The 23,766-nt window shown below is 41.7% G+C and overlaps 1 protein-coding gene across 2 annotated transcripts; it reads left to right on the forward strand.

Moving 5' to 3' along the window:
- Positions 1–3,991: 3,991 nt before the first annotated feature.
- Positions 3,992–8,848, forward strand: LOC118772028 (microsomal glutathione S-transferase 1-like). 2 transcript variants are annotated; one of them, XM_036520267.1, is made up of 4 exons: positions 3,992–4,074; positions 5,296–5,431; positions 5,826–5,920; positions 6,498–8,848. In XM_036520267.1, exons 2-4 carry the CDS (start codon positions 5,306–5,308, stop codon positions 6,742–6,744), a joined length of 468 nt encoding a protein of 155 aa, XP_036376160.1. In that variant the 5' UTR covers positions 3,992–4,074; positions 5,296–5,305; the 3' UTR covers positions 6,745–8,848. The 2 variants fall into 2 exon arrangements, with proteins under 2 accessions (XP_036376160.1, XP_036376159.1); XM_036520266.1 differs by having other exon boundaries at positions 5,290–5,431; positions 6,498–8,847.
- The last annotated feature ends 14,918 nt before the right edge of the window (positions 8,849–23,766 follow it).

Consider the following 23,766-nt stretch of genomic DNA (forward strand, 5'->3'; position numbering starts at 1 on the left):
ATTTTATTCCTGCAGAGACTCAATGCTCCATTGGTAGTCTGAGAAACTAGACAGACAGACAGAAACCTTAAATTGTGATTGGGTGTCATTAAAGAACAACTACTGTAACAACTGGTAACACTTAGTCTGTTTCCTCCCTTTTTGAAAGATCCTGGAAGCAGGGCACATATCCCTGGACCCCAACCACACCCCCAGGCCGCAAACACCAGAACTGGCTTGCTCATTTAAGGAGAGGCCATTACAAACACACAGAATATGTGACAGTCACCTGTGAAAAGGGCTGTCCAAAACAGAGGCCGGCTCCGTCCTCTGTACAGAGGGTGGGCCGCAATTAGGTCCACGGTGTGAAGTGTGTGATCTTGGTCTCACGGCAGATTCTAGGGAGCGCTTTTCCTGGAATTATCTTTTTGTTTTTTTGTTTTTTTTAAGCCAAAGCAGGTGGGACGCGTTTGGGCAGGAACAGCACAGCACCAGCAACCTTCTCAGCACATTTAATGATTCTGGCATACATAAATGACTGTACCTCTGCTTTCATCACAAGGGAAATCAAATGGCTGTTTTGAATCTTAATTTAAATTATCACCCTCATGTCACATTTTGGGACCTGGGCACCAGGGCCAGTGTGTTATTCTTATGTTTACTTAAAAGGTTTGTTTCAAGAATGAGTTCACAAGAGCAGCATTCATTTCATCGTACTCTTCTTTCAAAAACACATAAGTCTTTCAGACTGTTTCTTGTACATGTTTATACAGAGCATAAAGCAGAGTATTTTAGGTTTAAACCTCGTGGCAGATTAAATCTGGACCATGAAGTAAAATTGATCTCTATAATATTTGTACCCTCAGCAATGACCTTCAAACAGCGTGATGGGTAGTTTACAGTACATATCAATGCTATCCTCTACCTCTAGTACTCCAAAGGCAATGGTTAGGACACTACTGCACGCGTGTGGTTCCTTGCCTCCAGAAAATAATGTAGACACTAATAGCAATCAATAAAAATGTTTGGCGCCTGGAACCTATTTAGGAGGCATTCAGTAATTAAATCAATACCAGCGCTTGGCTTCTGGCATCAGGATCATTGGGCAGACAGTAATTTAGTCAGTGCTGTCTTACATCCAGGGTATAAGCGGACTGCCATAAAAAATCAATAAAAGGGTGCTGCTCTCGGCATCCCAATTACTGGTGAGACTGGTGCGAAATCGATGCGAGTGTTTGCCATCACAGATGCTGGTGGGAGGCATTGCTGTATATAATTGTATGTGTCCCCCCCCCCCCCCCCCCCCTCCCTTCCCCTCGTGCCTCCAGAATTCTCACTTTCAACCCGTCAATGAAACATGTAGTAAAATAAAATAGAATTTGGCAAACCGTGTGATTGCATCACAGGAATACAGGAATGGTTCTCCTGGCTCCTAGAGAAATCAAAATATAGAGGAGCATTTTTTTTCTTTTTATTATTTTTTTTTTTTGCACAGGGTTGTATGAATTCATTTTGGAACCATCAAAACATCAATAATGCATCATCACTCATTAGTAGGAGTAGCAACTGCAGCATTGGCACTAGCACATACAGAATAATTCGTAGTTTGGTAGTAGATGCACAATTTAGAATTACAAATACAGATAGTAGATTTACACAGGACTTGCCTATATTCATATGGCAGACTACCAAGTTTGCTTTGCTTGTCGACAGTGCCTTGAGAACACACTGACTTCACTGTGTCGTATGACTAATGAGCTAGGAGCAGGGTGATAACGCTCTTTTGCCCCATGTCTTGTGTCAATCATCCTCTTTCACGTTCCATTCTAAATTAAACATACTGTAAGGCCATGCCGGTTAGGGCGAGGCCATTTCCTGAAAAGTGTTTGCATCACATGATCACAGTGTCAAAAACTATCCTTTAAGGTGTATTCTTCCAGCTTACCTGTTTTTTTTCATTCTTGCATGTATCCCTGTGACTTTAAGTTTGGTAACGGTTGTAATATGAAGACTATTAGAGACTTGAAATAGGCTTAAAGGGCCAAAGGTCACACTGATAGAATATAAAATAATACCATGATTTACTGTAACTGTCCTGCTTCACATGCTTTCATTTAACATAAAATAACTACTACAAATAAAACCATACAAGAATTTAAAAAAATCTGACCATTAAAAAGATTTATTAAAATAAATCTTCCCGTTTGGAAACGTTGGGTGTTATACGTGTGATTGAATTTCTGGTCAGCTCTCCTGAAATGAAACTTGTATTACAGTACTCAGTGACCAGAATGTCTCTTTTCTTCATGTTACCTCACGTCAAGTGTAAAGACATGTGAAGCTCCTCATTGATTTGTTCATTCTACGATAACTGAAAAACCAGACCTCTCCTGACCCACCTGAGAACCTCGCCCGCCAATGTCGTAAGTTCAGCGAACACATCACAGTTCCGTGAGCTAATTGTGCAGTAACACACAGGTACAATCTGATGGCTGTACGCGGGTAGCAAAACCTGCACATAATCCCCCACAGTTCTCCAGAACATATTGAAGATGTTCCGGTGTGCCTCCCTTGTCATCCACATCATGATCGTGAGACACGTTGCCATGTCTAATGACTCATCTCATGCCTGGAAGCAAAAATCATGCAGCCCCAAATCTCTCAGTTCAGACATGGCAGACACTTCTCAGAATTCATCTTTTTGACAAAATGCCACTCCCCTTCACTGGTGGAAAGTTCTGGATAAAGTGATTTAATGAGACATATATATGTGTCTAGTGTATATATATATATATATATATATATATATATATATATATATATATATATATATAGAGAGAGAGAGAGAGAGGGGGGGGGGGAGAAAGATCAGGAAATAAATGTAATGATGAATCTGGACACTTTAGGGATGTCATACAGTTATGAATTTCAAAAAAGCTTTTCCTTCGGTGTTTTCAAGGTCCACAGAGATTCATGCATATTCAAATAAATAAGAAAAACAACTATATCCAAGCAGAGATAAAAATGTTGTCTACATGTCTGGAATGCATAGTAAAATGTCAACATGACAGTTTGAAGATTGATCACAGCACAGAGGCAGGGCAAGTTGGAGGGATGCAACCGTTCCAAGGCCCAGCTGGAGTCCAGACAAACTCTTCAATCCATTTTACAGAGGGGAAAAAAATGAAATAATAAAAAAATTGACTGCACTGGGTGTAATTCAAAATAACTCACAGAGGTATTGGTGTATGATAGGATTTCTATTTCAGTCTTTAAAATTTTTATCATATCTATTTATATTTTAAGAGTTGCATTTATCACCGGGCTGTCTTTTGTTTCTCTATTTTGATATTTCATTTTATTGATAATGGTTTAAATCTGTTTTAGTTCAAAATAAAATCTTAATATGACCAGGAGACATCATCAGCATTGGAACTGAATGAATAACACATTTTAGCTATTTGTTCAGTATTAACCTGTTGTGTCAGTGCAGTTAGATTGCATCGTGTCCTAAAATGTGGGTAGTTTGGTTCTCCCGGGGTGGTCTGATAGGAATCTGCACACTTCACAGGTCACCATGACTAAGCAAATGAAGCAAACATCCAAACGGCTGCACTTTGGAAGTTTGAACCCTGAGCTCTTAAGAGCAAAGCAAAGATTGCAGCACTATATCTGATATTATTATGTTATACTGCAAGACAACACACATGTACATGTACACACACACACACACATACACATGTACATGTACACACACACACACACACACACACACATATATATATATATATATATATATATATGAGACAAGTGCGATTGTGGAACAGTAAAAATAATGAATAAAAATAAGAAGGTGCGGTAGGCTAATCTTTTTTTTATATATAATGCATAAATGTCGTAGTCTACCACTGCATATTATTGACAAAGGTTTGCTTTCTAAATCCAGGGCAGAAATAACTAGCGCAACAAAACGTGGCTTTCATCCAAGTGTCCCATAATTCCGCACAAAGTTTTCTGTTGTAACGCCCATTAGAGCAACAGTTCGCAGAAATCTTTGTATTCGCTGTTCGACACGAGAAGACAACTGTTGTAACGGTAGGGAACTGTCATACTTATTAATTACTATTAATCTATGTGGTCGCTGTATGTATACATTATGTTGTCAAGGAGTGTCGGATATTGCATTCTGTGAAAAGACAGCTTTCGATTTATTGTTGCAGTCGGAAACATGTTTGACAATAAAATAGTGCTGTCACCTCCAACGCAGTGTTTTCCCTGGTCCTAGTTTCTCTCTTCGTGCATGTTATGAAGAGAATACGCCATGTTTGATAACTTCTTTTAAAGCTCTTAAAACGACGCGCACCGTTCTTTTTTAGTAGTTTTAGTTGTGGCTGGTTTAATTGTTGCACCTAGAGGGCAGGCGTGTAAGTAAAGGAACTCATAGCGAAAGCAGGTTTACAATCATTTTACAAAACAACAAATATGTGTATGTAGTTTTGTATTTTTTTCTAGCTCAAATGTATGTCAAATACGGATCGCGCAGGCGGGGTTCTTACCCACTGTGTAAAAGGTTATTTCCTGTGATTATGCAACATTCATGCTTTTCAGGTCGCTTGTGATGGTATGATAACGACCATCTATCACTAGCGTGACATTTTTACCCACTTACCGCAACCGTTCCAGACAGTGGAGGTAACGAAAAGTGAATATTAATTAGTTCATTCTGGAAGTGGATGTTGTGCATATTTTGTGTGGCAAAGGTATCAACACCACGAGAAAACTATTGCCAAATATTTAACATAGCTATTACGGCTATTCTGCAATTGCATATTTTTTTTTCCTGCAAAAGCAATAATCTGCAGACCAATAAACGTAGCTCACATAGAGTATAAAGATAAATAATAAGAACACCTTGAGTCTGGTTGAGTCTGATTTGGAGAAACTGGTCTCACCAGTTTTGTGATGCATTTTTGAGTATATAGTAATATAAAAGTGTGATATGATATATAAAATACTGTAAAAAAAATTCTGGACTGGACTGGAGGGCAGTGACCAAAATATATCAGTGCACTATTTTTATCTTCCTGTTGCAACCATATTACTCCTGACAGTCATTGTAATGTTGATATTACAATAAAAGGCAAAATATCAGTTTTGCATCTACAGTCTTGTTTGGTCTAAAAAGCCTATTATAGTTGTTCAAGATTCATAAATAGCAAATTATACCTACCTTCATTTTCTCACCTAATGGTAACAAATTGTCTTAACCTGGTGCTTTGGTATCTCACTGTGGAGCCCTTTTTGTGTCAGACACAGCAGTGGAGAGATGGCGGAAGTGGTGCACATGATCGACAGCGAGGTGTTCCTGGCCTTCTCTACATATGCCACCATCGTCATCCTCAAGATGATGCTAATGGCCCCTCTGACTGCATACTTCCGCCTCACAAGAAAGGTACAGTCAGTGTGCCGCTGTGCCGTACTATTCCCTCCTGGCTTCGTTCGTTATGATCCTTAGTGTGGAATACCCTATCCACACAGACTGAAGACTCAGGGTTAGCGCCATGAATCCTAGCAAGGCCTAGGAATTTGCTTCCGTTGATGTGGTTCAGGCAGTTGGTCCCTACAGCAATATTTCAAGTCTATGACACTTACAAGAATTTACAAGAATCTTGAAGAGTAATGTCAAGTGTCTGAAAATATTGGCAGACTCAGAAGTGTAAAAGACTCAGATCATCGTTTTGACCCATATGCATCTTCCTTTTTGATGGAAAAGAGGCTAGAGCCGAGCAATAAATTTGTGCCCAAACAATGACCTGATTGGCTCCTATTCCTGGGATTGCATGCAGGCCTTTGCAAATCCTGAGGACGCAGGGATGAGGAAGAACGAGGAGGAGAAAAAGAAGATGGTCCGCACAGATCCGGATGTGGAGAGAGTGAGAAGGTACTAATGGTCTGAGAGCAGAGCTTTGTAGTGATGGAGTCTCTACCTCATTTTCACCTCATCTGGAAGGGTGGAAATACACTATCAAACTCAAAATACTATCCTGTGAATTGGTGCCATTAACACGTAAGTTCAAGTAACAGTAAATTCACAACAATACTGACTTGACAGTTCCCCTGCAAAAACTGGGGTATTGATTTTTAATTATTATAAGCACACTTGCATTATACCATGTTGTGTACGTACATTGCTAACATATTGCTAACATAGTGTCTCGGACTTCTGACAAATATTAATCTAAATGTTATTGAAAATTCATTGAAAATGTAGGTGTTAAATTGTATAATATATGACCCAAAAACGGGGGTTACAGAATTTCCAGTATTGGCTGAAATGTAAGCACTGAATTTTGTTGACCTTTTCCAGCTGTATGCTTATTACACTTGTTGTTGACCCAGTTCCCTTACGTAAGACCCAATTCCATTCTATTAGATATTTCCCATGTTAGTCTCCTATTAGTGTCATTACCAGTAACAGGAATAAAATGGACCTGTGCCTCTGCTCTCTGTCTCCATAGATGCCACCAGAACGACCTAGAGAACATCATCCCTTTTGTGGTGATTGGCCTGCTGTACGCTCTGACTGGACCGGACCTCCACACTGCCCTTCTGCACTTCCGGATCTTTGTGGGCTCACGCTTCATTCACACCATAGCCTATGTGATGGTCCTCCCTCAGCCGAGCAGAGGACTGGCCTGGATGGCGGGCATGGGCGCCACCTTCTCTATGGCCTACAGGATCCTCACTACTGCCCTTTACCTCTAGGGGGCGCCGGTGCTAATGCCACACCCAGTTCCAGCCATCTAATTAATCCACTTTTTCTGCAGAGAAAAGAGGGATGAAATGTCTTTTTTAGTCTGTTTCAAATTATATTCTTTTTTTCTTGTCCTCTTGTGAAATGCACTGTCTCGTTAAGTTTTTCATTTTCCTCTGTTGGAAGTGCCTTGGATGCAGTTAGCATCACGTTTTGGGTTTGATGATTGTCTATCGCTATTTTGCTTAAGTCTTTACAGAGAAAATATTTTTCTTGTTCACATTTAAAACCACCTTAGACCACTTCTTTGCATTTCTTTATCAGGTGTAGGATTGAATTGTTTTTAACTTCATAAGAAATTGGGGGAAATACACACTTGTTTGGTAAGAGACAAAGGCAGACAGTATATTTTTAATGCATTTAAGTGCCATTTAGAATTCTGTGGAAGCTGATGTCTGTAAAGAAAGCTTTAGATTGCCATGTATGTGGGCTTTAAAACTACAAGTTCCCTTTCTGCTTGCCAAGTCAAACTGAGATTTTAGATTGGCTAAATCACATATTTGACCAATCATATTGTAAAATGCGTGATGATGTCAGACCGAAGCTAATTTGGACTGTCGAAATAGCCACCCATAGACGAAAAAAAGGAAGTGGACATTGAGCTTAAGCTGAAAATGCTTGTGTCAGCAACGCGGCAGACTCATTTTTCGGCTTCCAGGGGGCCGGTCGTTAATGTCAATGTTTAATTAGAACTGAAAACAAAGAGGGAACAGACAGAATGTGTTAGAGAGGGGTATGTTTGCTTCTTGCTACTGTCTGTGTGCCGAAGGAATCGTTGCACTAATTGGTATATTGTTAATTTTGGAATTGTGCCTGTGTCAAGAGCTTTTTTTCCCAGGCAAATTGGAGTTGTTGAGGCAGCACAATGGTGACTGTATTCCTTGCTCAGGTGCGGCTTTGTTTCCTCTGCCCTGCTAATACTGCTGTAACTGCAGTGAGGTGTTCGGATCAAAGTATTTGACACAGCTGAGGCCCCCTGGTGGTACAATAATGAATCACAGGGAAGTTGCTTTGCCTGTCTTCAAGCTCATGTTTATTTTATGATCATTTGGCCAACAAATGTCAGCAGTGGTATTTTAGGTTATACCTCTGTCTTCTGTCTGTGCTGCAGTATAAGCGGTGCATTTTCTAAAAGAGGCGTTGAGGGCAGCAGTTAACATAATTCACAAGCGCTGGCTCAGTACACATGGCACTAGTTGTCAGTGTGCAGGTACCTAATAAATCTAAGACAAGAGCTTCATGACTTAGGTTAATGCACCTAAGACTAAAGGATGGTACTGTGCAAATGTACACAATTCATGTAACACAGCACTGCCTCGAAGCACTGGGCTTTATTCACAGTGATAGTACATAGGGCATAGTACTATCAGTCTTTTATGTGCCAAATAATATCAGTTGTGTCCATCAGCCAATGGACTGGATTGATCTGCTGCTTAATTATTCTATGTTTCATGGCAATGCTCTGGTGCACTTTGCCTGATGCAGCAGTACAGTGCAATATGCACTGTGAGTCATGATTGTCATTGTGTCTTCAGAAGTATTTATATCTTTGGAGCTTTTTAAAAAGCACTTTTAGTCACATGACAAATTTGGTACAGTCAGTATGTTGGCTTGAGAATATGAATGAATGCCCTGCCATTAGAAAGGGGTAGTTTTGAAACTGGGGGAGGTAAAGGTTTTGTATTTTTTTATGTGCTTGAAATGTAGGTCTTGATTAAACACCCATTTGAATTCTTACTTAATATTTGTATACTCTTTTCTTTTCCAATATATGTATTTTTAAAACCCTGAAAATAAGACACACAGTGTACACTTTAGAGGTGGAATGAATCAGATTGGATACAACTATGAACTTCTCTGAAAAGAATTACCTCCTTGAAGAATTATGTGAAAGAGGAATTGAACAGAAAATATTATGTCCAGTAGAGGGAGACATATTAAAACCGAAATTTAAAGCTTTTCTCCACAGGAGTAAATCTGGGCCAACTTGTCATTTTTACCATCGCTTCAATGTATCTATACTGTATCTATACTTCAATGAATCTATACAAAAATGACAGGACAGAGATGGGAAACAATTTATTGTAACATGTAAATGCACTTATGCAGATAGATAGATGTACAGATAGTTTAATTAGTAGTTAAGTTTAATTCTCAATCACAAACCTGTGTAGTGATTCAGTGAATTTAAAGAAGTAGAATCCTCTTCATTTAATATGTTTAGGAAACTTATTAGCTTGTTACCATTGAACAAATGACTTATCCTGATAGCCTACTGACAGTGAGTAAATGGTTTTATACCCAATTTTGCTTGAAACATTTGTTAACATATTTTGTCATACATGTTAGTGGATGTAGTGTATGGTCACCCTTAAATCAGGATATGATATATGGACGTTCAGTAGCTGAGTTGCCTGGAGCAGGCCTCTCTCACCTGTTGAAGTGATAAATGTCCACTGACACGTGTCAAGGCACCACAGCTGAAGACATCCACAGACTTCACCTTTCAACACATACCTCTCTTTCGGCCTGTAAATAGCCTAGCAAAGTTAACAATCTCCACAGTCACCTGGCGGCGTATATCCACCCCCCCACCCCCCTCTTTAAGAGAACCATACCTGACTTCTCAGTGGATAGTGGGGTCTCATTTATCTGGGTTGGCGCAGCTCTTGGGGGGGAGGTGCCATTTTTCAGTTAGCCAAGCATAGGGAGGGGATGAGGAATGCCCAGCACGGGCTCTGTAATCAATTGCCCTCCACCTCCCAGGATGTAAAGCCCCGGCTCCTTTAACCCCTCTGCAGCGGAGCGCCCGCTCCTGTTAGCGCCCTCTCTGTCGCTCTCCGAAAGGCCCTGTGCCCTGGAGAGACAGGCGTGTAGCGCAAGAGGGATCGATTAAACTGACACGGACTCACCCGCTGATCCAAACCGAAAAAGCCAATGCAGCTTCGGCACTGGCTGAAGTGACAATAATACCAACAACAGCTGTTAGTGTTACAGGATGTGTGATTATAAGCCTTTGTGACGGGGTTTAATTCAGCCTAGGACTTGATCTGCATAGTCACTACTGACCACACTGCATCCAAACTACGCAATGAAGCCTGTTTTTTAAGAATGGGAGGACCTATATTAGATTCTCCACATACCATTACCAATACCACTACCAATACTAATACCCTATATCCATCTTTTACCGTTAATTTATCTTTTACCATTAGATTTGATCAGCTTCTCATGTATAAAGGCATTTTGTTATGGTTTCAAGCTTCTTATGTTGTCATGTGTTCCCAGTTGGACCTGGAGCTCTGTTATGTTACCAGTACAGGTGTGTGATAACTACAATGCGTACCCCATCGCAGGCCCTCCATACACTATCCACCATGCCATTATTTGAATTTCCAGCACTCCTCTCCTGGAGGTGCTAACTTTGATATCGGCATTAATTAGTGAGATGGGAACATGGCTGGTGTAGCGTGTGAAGTTAAAAAGAAAAGCAGGCCTCATCATACCAGGCCCTGCTGTGCGTTATTCAAATGCATGCGGACAGCCTGGCTCGGTGATTACGCATTAATAAATCCTATTACGCCGGCATCGAGGGCTATCGAGCCGGTGCTTCTCCTCCTCCCCTCTGCGACGAGGACCCCGGCGACGCGCCTCCCCGCGCCCGCGTGGGATAATGAAGCCGGCTAATTGCGGAACCAGCGTGTTGTGGGGTTGCGGTTTCGGAAAAAGGCGAGGCATTGTTCCGCGCTGAAGGATTGAAGTGCCATGTATGTATTTCTCAGATCCGCTCGGCGCTCCATTGTTAGACTCGTTAGGCGCACAAGGGCTTAATTAGGCAGAACCTCAAAGTCACAGTCCCAGCCGACGGTGAGGTGCGGCAGAGATTTATACGCCGCAATGGTTCCTGGGCTTTGAAAAATTAATGAACGGGTTCGCAGAAATAAATCCGACTTATGGCCGGTACAGTAAATGATGAATCAGTTGGTGGATGAATTAATGTGTTCCTTTCCCATGAAGGTGTGACTACCGGAGGTGCTGCGCTGTGCATGTGCCGCTCAGGCGTCGCCCCACCCAATCGGATGACGCCGTGTCACTCCGGATCACATGAGGTGAACATGGTGCCGCCATGTTTCTAGTGGTGCTCAGGCTTTGCTGAGCTCTCTGTGCTCGCTGCTGTTTAAACACCGTGTCATGCCTGCCTGCATTGTCATATGCAAGGGTGGCTGTTGTAGTTATTGGTGCATTCCAGGCCGACTGGGATTACACAGTGACTGCAGATGACACCTGTGAGGGGTTTCCATGAAGGAGCTCCTCATATATTGAACATCTTGAGTTTGAACCTCAGTACAATAGAAAAAGAAGTTGCCTGCCTTAGTTCAACATCAGATAGTTTTATCAAAAATCTGCCAATTCACTTTAGTGTGGAAACCAAGAGATAGGATTGAGAGGTAAGAATAGCATTTCTGTGACTGGACTGCAGCAAGACTGCATGTGCATTTGAGATTATCCCGTGCGGTGGAGGACTATGGCACAATTCTCACGTTAGGGGTAAGACTGAGGCTCAGAGCTGAAATGTCATATTATGGACACTTAGGGTTCATTACACTCATTCACCTCTCCAATTCTGTGGTACAGGACTCGGGCACTCCAGTTTAAATTCAGATTCTTCAGCCATATAGCTGGCTTGCTTTTCTGGAGGTTTTATCCTGGGCAAATTAAATTGCTCTTCATCTGACAACTTAGTCAGGTCTGAAGGTCGTCCACTCAGCTGGAAGTGGCGCTGGCATGACAGAGGTAATGGCAGCCTGTACTGCTTTAAATCTAACGTCCCACATTTCGGTGACGATTTTACTGGAGCAATGGAGGTGAAGTACCTCATCCAACAGTCTAACTGCAGGGACTGGAACCTACAGCTCTCTCCTGTTTGGAGTCAAGTAGTCCAAACTTGCCACGCCACTGCATGTGACCGTGGTGTGACTTAGGCTTTTGTTGGGGTCCTGCTTGGTGTCCAGCCACCCTCCTGGATCGGCTCACAAGAGGTGCAACGCGCTCTTCCTCCTGGCGAGACTCGGGGTGCAGCAGCACGGCGCCTCAGCCCCCATTGGCCTGTCACCCACCTGCGCGGTAATCCGAATGGACCCCAGCTAAATGACCACTCATCACACGTTTCAATTTGGGGGAGAGCTCGGCTAGGGTCAGCAGATTGCTTATGCTGATCCCAATGATTTGAGCTCAGTGATTACCATAAGCAATTTAAATGTTATCGATTTAACCTTCTGGGTGCTGTAATTGAACCTCGGTGCTGGGCCCCTGTCTCTCCACTGAACTAAATTGCGCCGCTGGCCCAGGCTGTTTGGATTGCGGAGGGGTGGGGGGGGGGGGGGTTGGGAGGAGAGCAAGAGAGGTAGGGGCCAATCAATAAACAGTTTGTCATGGCAACAATGGAACTGTTCAATGAACATCAAGTGCTGGTGGAGGGGAAACTTTATTTAGGACTAAGCATCATTCATTAACATGTGTAAACAGGCTTAGCTGGAAAAGCTATAGGAATTTTTTTGGGGGCTTCTCAGAATGTCTTTAAAACTTTTTGGTCTCTGCAAGAATCAGTCCTTACTGGTGCTGACTGGGTTTTACTGTTGTGTGTACCTGAGTGTTACGTCCCAGATGGGTAATGGCGTCCAGGGGTACGTATGCGGGAGGCAACACAAAAGGAAACAACCAGCCCCCGCTGGCTTGAACTGGCTTTACGCAAGTTCAATAAGCAATGAGTATGGGATTCTACTCTGTCATTGGGAGTGCCATTACAAGTTCAGTTGTCAGCTAGGTCATATTTTGTTACCTTTGTAGCAAAAAAGTCAAGAAGGCAGCAGTATTTACATTGTGAAACTCAGTATGTCTGACTCTTTATTCCTGAAGTAAGGCATTACCACACTTTTAAAAATATCTTTTACATTTTACTGTAATGTAACACTATATTCATAGCAATGAATAAATATGACAAATTCCACCTGGAAGACACATTTGTGTGTGCATTCTCCATTTTTCATCGACCGCTGGCATTCCTCGTGAGAATGTGAAATTTCTCGTTTTAATATTTTAGCGCCCTAATTGAAGCAGAAATTTCTCTCCAGGTAGTGCACTACATCTTCCTGACATCCTCAAAGTACTGGAGACCTTTGAAATAAAGTGTTTTTTATTCAATTTTATTATCATAATTTATGCTTGTCAAGGCGCCCACCTTGGTCGTGGGTCGGGAAGCGGAGCCATCCATTTGACCACGCTGTCTTACAATTTTATTCGGGACGTCAGCCGGGACCACTGCAAAACACCCGCGCAAAGCTGTCTCACTCTGGCGAAAGATCAATGGCATGTTTAAAAAAAGGGAGAAAGCATTTATTAACACATGCTGACTTGTCATTTTTTGCCATTGAAAAAAAGAGGAGTGGAGTGCAGTTTTTGAAAAAAATACGCTAAAAAATCCTTGAAATGGAAAGTGGAGGAAAAACTGAAGAACATGGACCCAATAGATAGACTCCTCCAAGTCAAGGAGCTCTCTCACGCCCAGACAGTTCTGATTCTTGACAACCACCCTCACCAACATAAACAGTGATGTCCTCATATCTCATGTCAGAGCGTTCATGTCAGAGGGTTCTCCTTTGGTCACTAGCTCGCTACTCAGGCCGAGCACTGACCCTGTCCCTCTAACCCTTCGACCTGGGCTGTGACCCTCATTGTGGAGGTGATATCCAGGTCCTGACCTTTGGGTCCAGTGGGTCTCTGGAGGTCTCTCCCACTGCACCCTATACAATCATGGCTGAACCAGGCCTGAGGAAGGGCAGTGGGAGACATGTAGGCTTAGAGCAAACTGTGTGGCAGGGGTGTCAAACGCTGCTCTGAGATGTTCCTTAGCTATAGGGAGCGCATCTGTCTAATAAATTGTTTACAAGGCAACATCAGACTGCAGACAAACATACAGTATGTAATGACTGAAAAAAAGATTGAGAAGAGATGAAGGACCCTGAATGTGTTGGAAAGGGAGGCGGGTATGACCAACTACATTTATTTGCATAATTTGGAGTGAACACTGTGAATATGCATGGTATGAACATGTACAAAACCTTATTTGTACATTCAAGGTTAAAATCTGCAGGTGTTGAAAGAAGAGATGTGATTGGGGGTGGGCAGCCACAGAGGTGAAGAGGCACTGAGGGGTTTAAGTGCTGCTTCTCACAAACATTAGTGACCGCATGCATTTCAGATGTTTTTAAATGTTAATACTAAAACAGTGGTGATCAATCCAAGACAGGAACTTGAAGATGTAAAAACAAAATGTCCAGTATATGGGGATAAAACACATAAACAATTAATCATGTAATGTAATGTAACATGAACAGCAAAACATTCACATTACATGCCCATCTGCATGTGTATTTGTATGTGTATACATGAGTATGTGTGCTTGCATGTGTGTGTGTCTGTGTATATGTGACTGTGTGCGTGTCAGTGTATATGTTTGTATGAAAGAGAGACAGTGAATTATGCACCAGTAGGGCTTCCTGCTGGCCTTTTTTCAGCCAGGGGGCACACGCTCGTTTGAGCCCCAGCATTCAGCTCATTAGAACAATGGTGCCAGATCTGGCAGGGTGTTACATTGGATTAGCATTACATTAACGTCGAGTGAAGCCAAGACCATTACTGCCCCACCCTAAAGGCCCGTGGTGCCACCATTCCACACCTCCAAGACTGAACACATTATGCCAATTTCATCACCTCCCACAGAGCCAGTGGGCAAACTGTGACCCTGATGGAGGAGGACAAGATCCTCCTCATAATAGGTTTGTTTGTACTTATTCATCACGGAGCAGGAAGGAGGCCTGTCACGACAGAAACGTGCAGGCGCTCCAGTCTCGGGTTACCGCATATTCTGGGAACGTGAAAACAATGCAAGAAACAGACTGGCTATTCCCTCAGTGTCACTGCTCTGGAATATCTACCACTGCCCAGTGTGTGAAGCCATGCATCTGCTCTTGGATTCATGAGACCTTACCTGGGTGCAGTGACCCAGATGGGCTCCCCTGTGAAATGGTAGCCCCCTGGACTTCCAGTCTGGCTCCACATTACGGAGTGGCCTATTTCAATCATCACCAGTGACTCTCTTCAAGACTTCAACTGGGTTTACATATCATTCATAGCTTTATTTGAAAAAAAAAAAAACACTTTTACGAGTTAAAATGAAGATATTTTACAAGGTTAATATTTCATAATTACCCAATAAATTGATTTGTAGTGTATGATGTACCAAGTGTATAATTATAGCAGTTTTTTCTTTCCACTTACACAGAGCACAAAACCTTGCTTAAGAATGTCATGTTTCCTCCTATATTCATCCTAATCAGTAAGCTCTAATTGGGGTGTCAGATAATGGCTTCAATTCATAGGAATACGCAAACCACCATGCTGTGCTGAAACTGATGTCTACGTGAATGAAAGACTTGTTGGCCTTTTTTAATTGCTCCAGAAATCCAACAGAAATTATATCAGGAGTATAGGTCTATTTCTTCATTTCTCTAACTTCTGGACCTGGCCAACAGAGGTAAGTATCTATTTCAGAGTGTCCCCATGAAATACAATAAGTAAATAATGTATAAGGGCTACACAATTTCAGAATTGCACTATGTCACAAAATGACATTTTTACCCAATATATTCTAAATAATTAAGATATCTTGTTCACTAATACATGCAGAAGGCTATATAATGAATAAAACATATTGACATTCACTATAGCTGTCTTAGTTAATGGTCATATATATTGTCCTTACTGTGTAACTAACATACATTATTCATTTACTTGCCATTATATTGGTTGGTTTATTTTTAAATGAACATGTGGAGCAAAAATATAGAGGAGCTACTTCCCCCCCAGTAAAAATTAATTTATTATTATGATTTTTGTTGCTTAATCGTTTATTAGTGTTGTGGCTGATCTTGGGTTTACAATGGCAGAAGAGCTTTGTAATTACTGTATGGCAAAATAGACTGTTAGCTCTTTTTTTAAATAAATGACTCTCTCTACTGAGACTTTACAAATCAAAACATGCAGAATGCTAGGGGGCTGCGTTCATCTGCTAGGTCCAGTGTTGCAGCTGAATAAGGTTAAAACAAAAAAATATATACACATATACAGTATGCTTGTGACAATGGACAATTTATTCACATATGAGAAAATATCTAATAATTTTACAATAATAAATAAGATAAAATATTAAATAAATGCATTCAAAGATGAAAAGTATAACGGATAGGTGTACATTCTACAGTATTTTATTTGGCTTACTACATAGTAATGGTATTTATGCGACCCTTTCCAGACTGAGAATTAAGTACCCTCTGCTATGAATATCGCTTGCTGGGCGAGCTAGCTGGCTTAATGCCCTGAATTTGACGAGTTAAAACACGCAGCCAGGCTTTTTGCTACAGGGCCCCAATCGTTATGGAATGACTTACATCATTACGTTAGAGATCACTACACATTGTAGCTCACATTAAAAACACATCATCAGTCTATTTCATGGTTAAAGCCCTTCTCCCTGCTCCCTGCACCCAAAGTTATCCTGCTATGGTTTAGCTATTAGTAGGCTAAGGTTCTTGTAGTCATTCTTTGGAATAAAAGGACCCCATGAACTAAATTATGGCCCCATGAAGCTACCAGACCTCTACAATTAACTGTTTGCTGTATCATGTGGGCCTAAGGGGATCCCTTTTTCACAGGCTCAGTTGGCACAGTGGATCTGTTCAAAACTGGACTGGTCCTGCTGAAATTCCCTTCACTTTCATAGCGGTGGTCAACTTTCTGCTTCAGTTCCAGGCTGGTTTCATCCCAGGTCTGCTCAATGTTATTATCTTCCAAATCAGATGAAGTAGAATTGCTCTTAGAGGTTACCTTTGGATACAGCTAGGGGACAGAGGGGAAACATTTTCACACCTTTTCCCTAAATAATATTGGAAATTGTTCATGCTTATAGCATAGAATATTGTTTGTGCAATATCTTACTACTGTATATGTAAGGTGAAGTGTTCAATTGGATTGTTCCTCAGCCTGTAATCATGTATGAGTAGATGGCATCTTATAATATAATAATCACACTATTTATTTATCCTGCTATGTCATCTTTACTGTTAAGTTTTATGCACTATAGTAGGATTCTAATGAACTACATGCTTATCAAATTTCCCCCCATTTTCACTCCTACTGAAGCATCGCCAGTTGACTATTATTAGGCTTACCACAGTCCTACACCTGCACACGACAGGTGCATTTAACTTCATTTTAATCGTTTTCGCCCAAACTCGTGCACTTCGAATGAACGTAGTTAACAATTAGGAAGCTGGCTACAGGGCAGTTCCATCATATTGCCTTCGTCATTGTGTCCCAACAGGTTAGTTATTTACCGAGTTGCTATTGTTTGTTTGTTAATTTATTTATTTCAAAACGATATAAATGACACAGAACAAATATAGTCTAGGAATACAAATATATTTTATTCCTTTTAAGCATCATGTAATATTGGGACTGCTGTCTTAAATACACAGTCAGCTACACAAACACTAAGTTAGGCTGAATCTAAAGTTAGCGACACAGTTAAGTTGGCTACTTAACTAGCTAGGTAGCTTTGTTTGCTAGTTCGCTAACTAGTTGTTGGACATTTGCCTTTTAGTCTGTTAGCTAGCTGCTAGTTTATCCTCACAAACACAAGATAACGCTTTTATAAGATTGCGAGCCGAAAGCAGTATACGCACAACAAAATGTGTTAACAGTAGGCTACCTATCATGACCTGGACTTTTTTGCTATTTCGCCCACATTCTTATATGTAACGTTAGATAGCTTGCTAAACTAGTCAGTTAAGCCTGTCTTTCTGGAGATAACTTTTTATCTGCATTTTTCAGTTTACTAGCACCTGCTATAAGACAGCTACTAAGTCCAGTGTATCATGTTTCTAATAGACAGCAATGTGCGAAACAGTTAATGGGCTCCAATTTTTTATATACAAGATAGTCCAACTCCTTAATGCTGCAATAGACTGAACTTGTCACATCTGGGGTTTTACATTTGGAGCTCTGACATGCTGCACATTCAGATAATCGCATAATCCCAAATATACCAGTACTACATTGTTCTTGACAGTTGTTTCTGTGCCTATCTGTCACCAGTGCGAGAACATTGCCATAATAAAGCACACGATATGAATGTTAATGAAAATGTAGTTATCTTTCACCGTTTTCAATAAATGTCAGCGTTCCATCTTTTCCCTTTGATGAAAGAATTTGTCATCACTGTGGCGTTTAGTGATCGGTGTTTAGTTGTGAAGATGTGCATTGTTGAGTAAAGCATTTTATTCTTTGATTTTGACTTGGAGATTTTGAAAGGAAGAGGCATGAAATGAGACTGGCGTGAGAGTGGGGAAGAACAGGTAAGTGACATCAGCTGCAGAGCTCCAGGTGAGGTGAGTAAGTTTCCCCAACAAGGTGGAACAAATTAGTCACATTAACGCAAGGAACTGGGAAAAGTTAAATGCACAACATCCGTTATCAGTTATACTTCTGAACAATGTGTCTTGTCTTAAGGTATTGTAATTTTCTAATGCGTTATTGCCATGTTCCTGGTTCTGCAGTTGTATTTCTATCACTGGAATATTTCCAAAAATGTGTTAGGCACATAAGCTTCATATTTTACCTGAATCTTAATTTTTTTTCTTAATATATCAAAACACCTTTACCTTATGTAAGATAAATTATTCTTAGCTAGGGTCTAAGTCTCATTCTTGCACTGTGTGTTTATACAAACCTAATGTAAAGTTTTTTTAAAAAGGTTAAATTTATGTAGTTTTTTTTTGGGTAAAAATTTGACCCTATTTCTCCCCGGAAAGTAAAACCTTGCTGTTGGTAAAGAAGATCAAAGGATCAATCAAGGAGATCATTTCATTAATATGAAAGATACAGATAATGGGCATGATAAATTTAAAGACATGGCATTAAAGACAAAGATAAAATGAAACAAAGAACTGAACATGTGTGGAACAATTGATCTATGCACATTTAAAAGAATTTTTCATTTTGTTGAGCAGAAACACAAAAATGCATACAAAATGTTTTTTTTTTTTTTTTTTTTCCTTTTGGGGCACCATCTTTTTGTTTTTTGAAAGTTTAAAGACTTCAAAATATCGCTTGACCCTCTTGGCAAATATTATGAAAGTACATTTTTGGTGGGATCATGTGTATTCATACATTCTCATGTTCCCTAATGTGTGGTAATTAAGGGAACAGCTGTCACCTTGACAGCGTCACCAACAGGCCGGTGACCGACGGCCTCCTCTGCCCATGCACCCTCCCTTTATATTGCTGCACCGGTGAGGGGAGGGGAAAAAAAGGGGGTGTCGCGGCGTTGAATTAAGTGCAAATTTACAACTTTGTTTTAATGAGAACTCCAACTGAACTGCAGCTGGATGATAAAGGAATATATTGTTGCGCGCTTTTACAGTCGGCTGCATTTGGGACCGGCTGGCTCCGGGAGCTCTGTTGGCGCGTTTCGTGGCTCTTTTGGGTTTACCTGGTACTTCAGTTCAGGATGTGAGAGAGTGGCGTGGGTGCTACAGTGCCTTGTGGCCGGGGTTAGGGAAATGGAGGATTTATCACCTGTGAAAGAACAAGCTACACCTTAAGAACCAAGTGGAAATGATATAGCTAAAGAATTTCGTCCCGCTTTTTACTAATACCCTCTGTTTGACCCTGAACAAGGGTGGTTGCCGTATAAGGAAATGGATAGGTAAATATTTTTCCACATTATTCATGATTTTCTGTCTGTGTTGGCACTGAGATGGCTTTGTGACATTCAAAGATTGTGGTGAAAAAAAAGTCTAGAAAGACTAGCTTTGACACGTGGGTAACATTTGGAAACTGTCATCAGTACTCAAACATTTGATATTGAATCATAAAAGTGTTTCAAATGGATTTAATTGGAACTAAGTGGCCAAATTCGCTCAATCTCTTCCCAAATTTGTGATGATAACAATTCTTTGAAGTCGGAAGCCATGGAGATTTTCCAGCCCTCTGAACTGCATTGCTTCTGCTTAGCATATCTGTCATAATGAGCATGCGAGCAAATTTGCATGGCTCCCCATTGCTTTAAGTCATATTGATAACAAAGCATTTCCACAGGGAGAATCCAGAATACAAAGGAAGACTAATCATTCAAATTGAGACATCACAATTGTGTAGGTGCCAACTTTTTTTTTTTCTTCTCAAATAAGTGGAACATCAACTCACTAAATTTTTTTTGTATCCACAATTCAAGATATCTCCACTAACCAGAATAAGCACACGTTTTGCCAAATTTTTTTTTTTTCCAAAGAAAATATTGGGACCCATACAAATGTTTAGATGTGAAATATTATGAATCATCCCCATTGACCAAACTTCATGACCCATTTATATGCCTGAATTTTTGGTTGAATGCCTTGGCCAATTACACACTAGCATTTCCTTCAAAAACTAGCGCTCCTCACCCTGCTCCACAGTTCTGCCCAATAACATTTGACATTTGACCCCAGAGTGTTGCAGTCTGAATGGAAGCGAAGTCAAGTGCGATGACCCTAGCATCAGCAGCACCATTTTTGCTGCGGCGAACACAGCCAGAACTTCCTCCCGTTGTGTGGTCTGCCATTTGGAATTATTCTGTCCCCTGTAAGAAAATCAATATCGCAGAAGCTAATTAACACGGGGATTCTGAAGACCTGTGTCTGCAGTACATCAGTGCAGCGTTTATGATTAGTCACGGTAAATATAAATAAACCGGGCCTTTTTAATCAAAGCAGGCTTGGCAGGCAGGTTGCGTTTCATTGTCCGTTTGCCACGATTGCTTGTAAAATTTGAAAGGAATTATTTGATAATTGAAAATAAACCACCCATTTGACTTCTCTAAAAAAGCAATAGGCTTTTAAAAGTTATTTTCATGTTTTCAAACTAACGTTGCTGTATTAGGAATGCAGCTACACATATATTATGTTGTAAAATACTATGAATTTATACCGAATATAAATATGTAAATGGTATGTAACCGCAAGCCAGTACTTTGTAATTACTGGCAAGAGCATTTTATTTCACAAATTGAGCAATTATGTAAAAGGTGTATCTTTGGACTTGGATTAAAGTCAAAGTTAGGGGTATGATTATTGAAATTATGTGTAATTACTCCAGCAGAAAACTAGTGGAGGGCAATAATGGCAAACTATTTAACAATATAAATACAACGTTTAAGGTATACCGTTTGATGAGTCCATAATACAAACCAATTATTGTGGTCTTGATGAAACTTTCTGAAAACATTCTTTTTTTTAGTCCGTTGAGGGTCAGGTAGCCGTTAGTTAGGGAAACGCTCCGGCGGCCATGATGGCCGTGTGGCGGTGCGTGCACATTGGCATGCAGAGGAGCCCGGCCGTTCTCCACATAAGTCACCTCCGCTAAACGACGCATCTGTTTTCTCCTACTCTATGTCACCGGTGCGCTGCCATTCCTTACCTCCCCCCCCCTTAACCCCCCTTGCTACCCATCCCTGATGCCACATATTAATAAGCAATCCCCAACAATATCAGTCTGATCCCTGGGCGCCGCATTGTTTATGGCTACGGCACAGGTCATCTCATAATGAGAATGTAAAATATTGAGACATAACTCCTCTTTAATGCATTGATTCCCAGACAACGCGCAGCTTGCCCTGAGAGTAATTTCCGAGGCGCACGCTGGGGACAGCCGGCGGTGCCAGCGTCGTCCTGACTGAACGCCCCGCGAAGGGCACGGGACCGGCGCAGGAGTACCGTTACTCCGCCCCCCCCTCCGTGTCATCGCCTCGCCCCCGCTGCAGAGAAAGATGGCGACGGGGCCCGCTTCTCGGGCGGCTGTCTTCGGCTGGACGTCAGGAGCGCATTGACCTGATTTGTCGTCATGAAACGGCGAACGGAGCTTGGGCTCCAAAGGAGCGGCTTCCTTCGGTTTCCCGTTAATCAGCGCGTTAAGGCTTGTTACGGCCTCCCTTCAGGAAGGATTTGGCTGTACGTCACAAGCAAACAGCCACACCGTTTACCTGTAGTCATTCACTGCTGAGAACAGGTGAACATCCTCCAACAGTTATGACTGAGCCACTTTAGTGTCACAGTGAGGTAACTGATGAGTAACCGCAGAATAACTAATCAGAGCAGCAGTGTGGTGAAGTAGTAAGGAGCGGAGGAAACGAAAGACTGCTGGTTTGATTCCCAGATTGCTGTTGTACCTTCAGGCAAGTTATTTAACCTAAGCTGCCTAAGTAAATACCCAGTTGGATACGTTATCCAAATGTGAAAACATATCCACAGGAAAGGTGTAAGCTGTGTCAGGCACTTTTGATAAGAGCACCTACCTGATAAGCAGACGCAGTGTACTGTAACGTTTAAAAATGGTTGTGTGCACCTATTTTAAAGACTGATCGAAGTGTGCTTCCTCAATGAAACAGTAGTTCAGAATAGAATATCCCAAACAAGAAATAAATGATCTCAGCTCTCCTTTAAAGAGGCAGGATTGTGTATAACTTGTAACTTTCCGATCTTACTAAATCACTGACAAAAGCAATCCGTGCTTATTCATGTGAGTAGTGGCCTCCCGGTGTTGTATCTTGATCTATTAGTACTGTGTGACATCATGAGAAAACGCCCCTCCCTCTCTGATTTATTCAGTAACAATTGGGCAACAACAACTGCAGCTGCATTCTGCATTAGTGTTGCTTACATAACCTGACTTCTGCTCCGCTCCTGGAAGGGAATGGACGTGGGAATTATGTAATTATCTCTTTTTGAGCGCGTTTCAAACCTTTTCTTCGACCGGTGAGGAAGCAAAATCCATCTGGCTGTCAGGAGGCCTGGGCCAAAAAAAAAAAAAAGTGAAGACTGCTTCTCCCAGAAACTCGCCTCAAACAGCGGCTCATCACGAAGACAGAACCCCAGCACCGAGCAGACACCACCAGAAACCGGCGCTCGTCTCCGATTGGCCAGTCCGTCGTCCGGTGGCCCCTGTGTTGACGGGTGATCACTTTCTCCCCCCACCACCCCCCAATTATTTTTAGTGAAGTATTGATGGCCGGTTTAATTCCGCCGGCCTGACAGAGTGGTGTTCCACACTGAAACATCTCCATGGGGACTGCAGCCAGGGGGCCTACAGGTGAGGTGAGAGAGGGTGAGAGAAAAAGAGAGAGAAAGAGAGGGAGAGAGAGAGCTCAGACATATTTAATGCTCTTATTTCTGTACTCTTCACCAGCCTTGGGAGTGGAGGCCGGGGCGCAGGGAGGCAGATTAATTTTTGACGATACGATCGATAAGAGAGGCTTTTCTCCCTCCTCCCCTTCCCCCTGACACTGAGTCATCTAATTTGCTGTTTATCTTGTACTTATTGAGTTTTGAGCATTGTTAAATCAAACCTTTCAGCTGTTTAATTTCGTTGCGTGAACTTGGCATTCCCCTCGCGTGCAGGGCCACTTTTATTTCACCCCCTCGACTAAAAAAAAAAAAAAAAAAAAGGAGGAGTGGAAAGAAGACACCTATGGGGTGATTAGAATCTTTCTCCCTGTTATTTTGGTCTCTCTCTCTCTCTCCCCCTCCCTCATCCCCCTGCTCCTTCCCTCCCTCTTTCTCCTGCCTCATCATGGCTTAGACACTCCTATGAAATGCTGATGTGAACCCCCCCCCTCCCTCAGGTCTTTCTTCTCTCTCTCTTCCCCGTGGCAATAGATCAGATTATCTCCAGGGAAATCATTACTTGGCATCATTATTATCCCCAGCACTTTTATCTACTACCCCTTGTTTCCTGACTCCATCACTTGATTAAGTTATGGGGGTGTGGGTTTGGGGTGGGGGTGGGGGTCGGGGGGGGGGGGGGGGGGGGGAGAAGGGTGT

Source organism: Megalops cyprinoides, chromosome 25 (genome assembly GCF_013368585.1).
Source record: "Megalops cyprinoides isolate fMegCyp1 chromosome 25, fMegCyp1.pri, whole genome shotgun sequence".
In the NCBI taxonomy this organism is placed as follows: Eukaryota; Metazoa; Chordata; class Actinopteri; order Elopiformes; family Megalopidae; genus Megalops; species Megalops cyprinoides.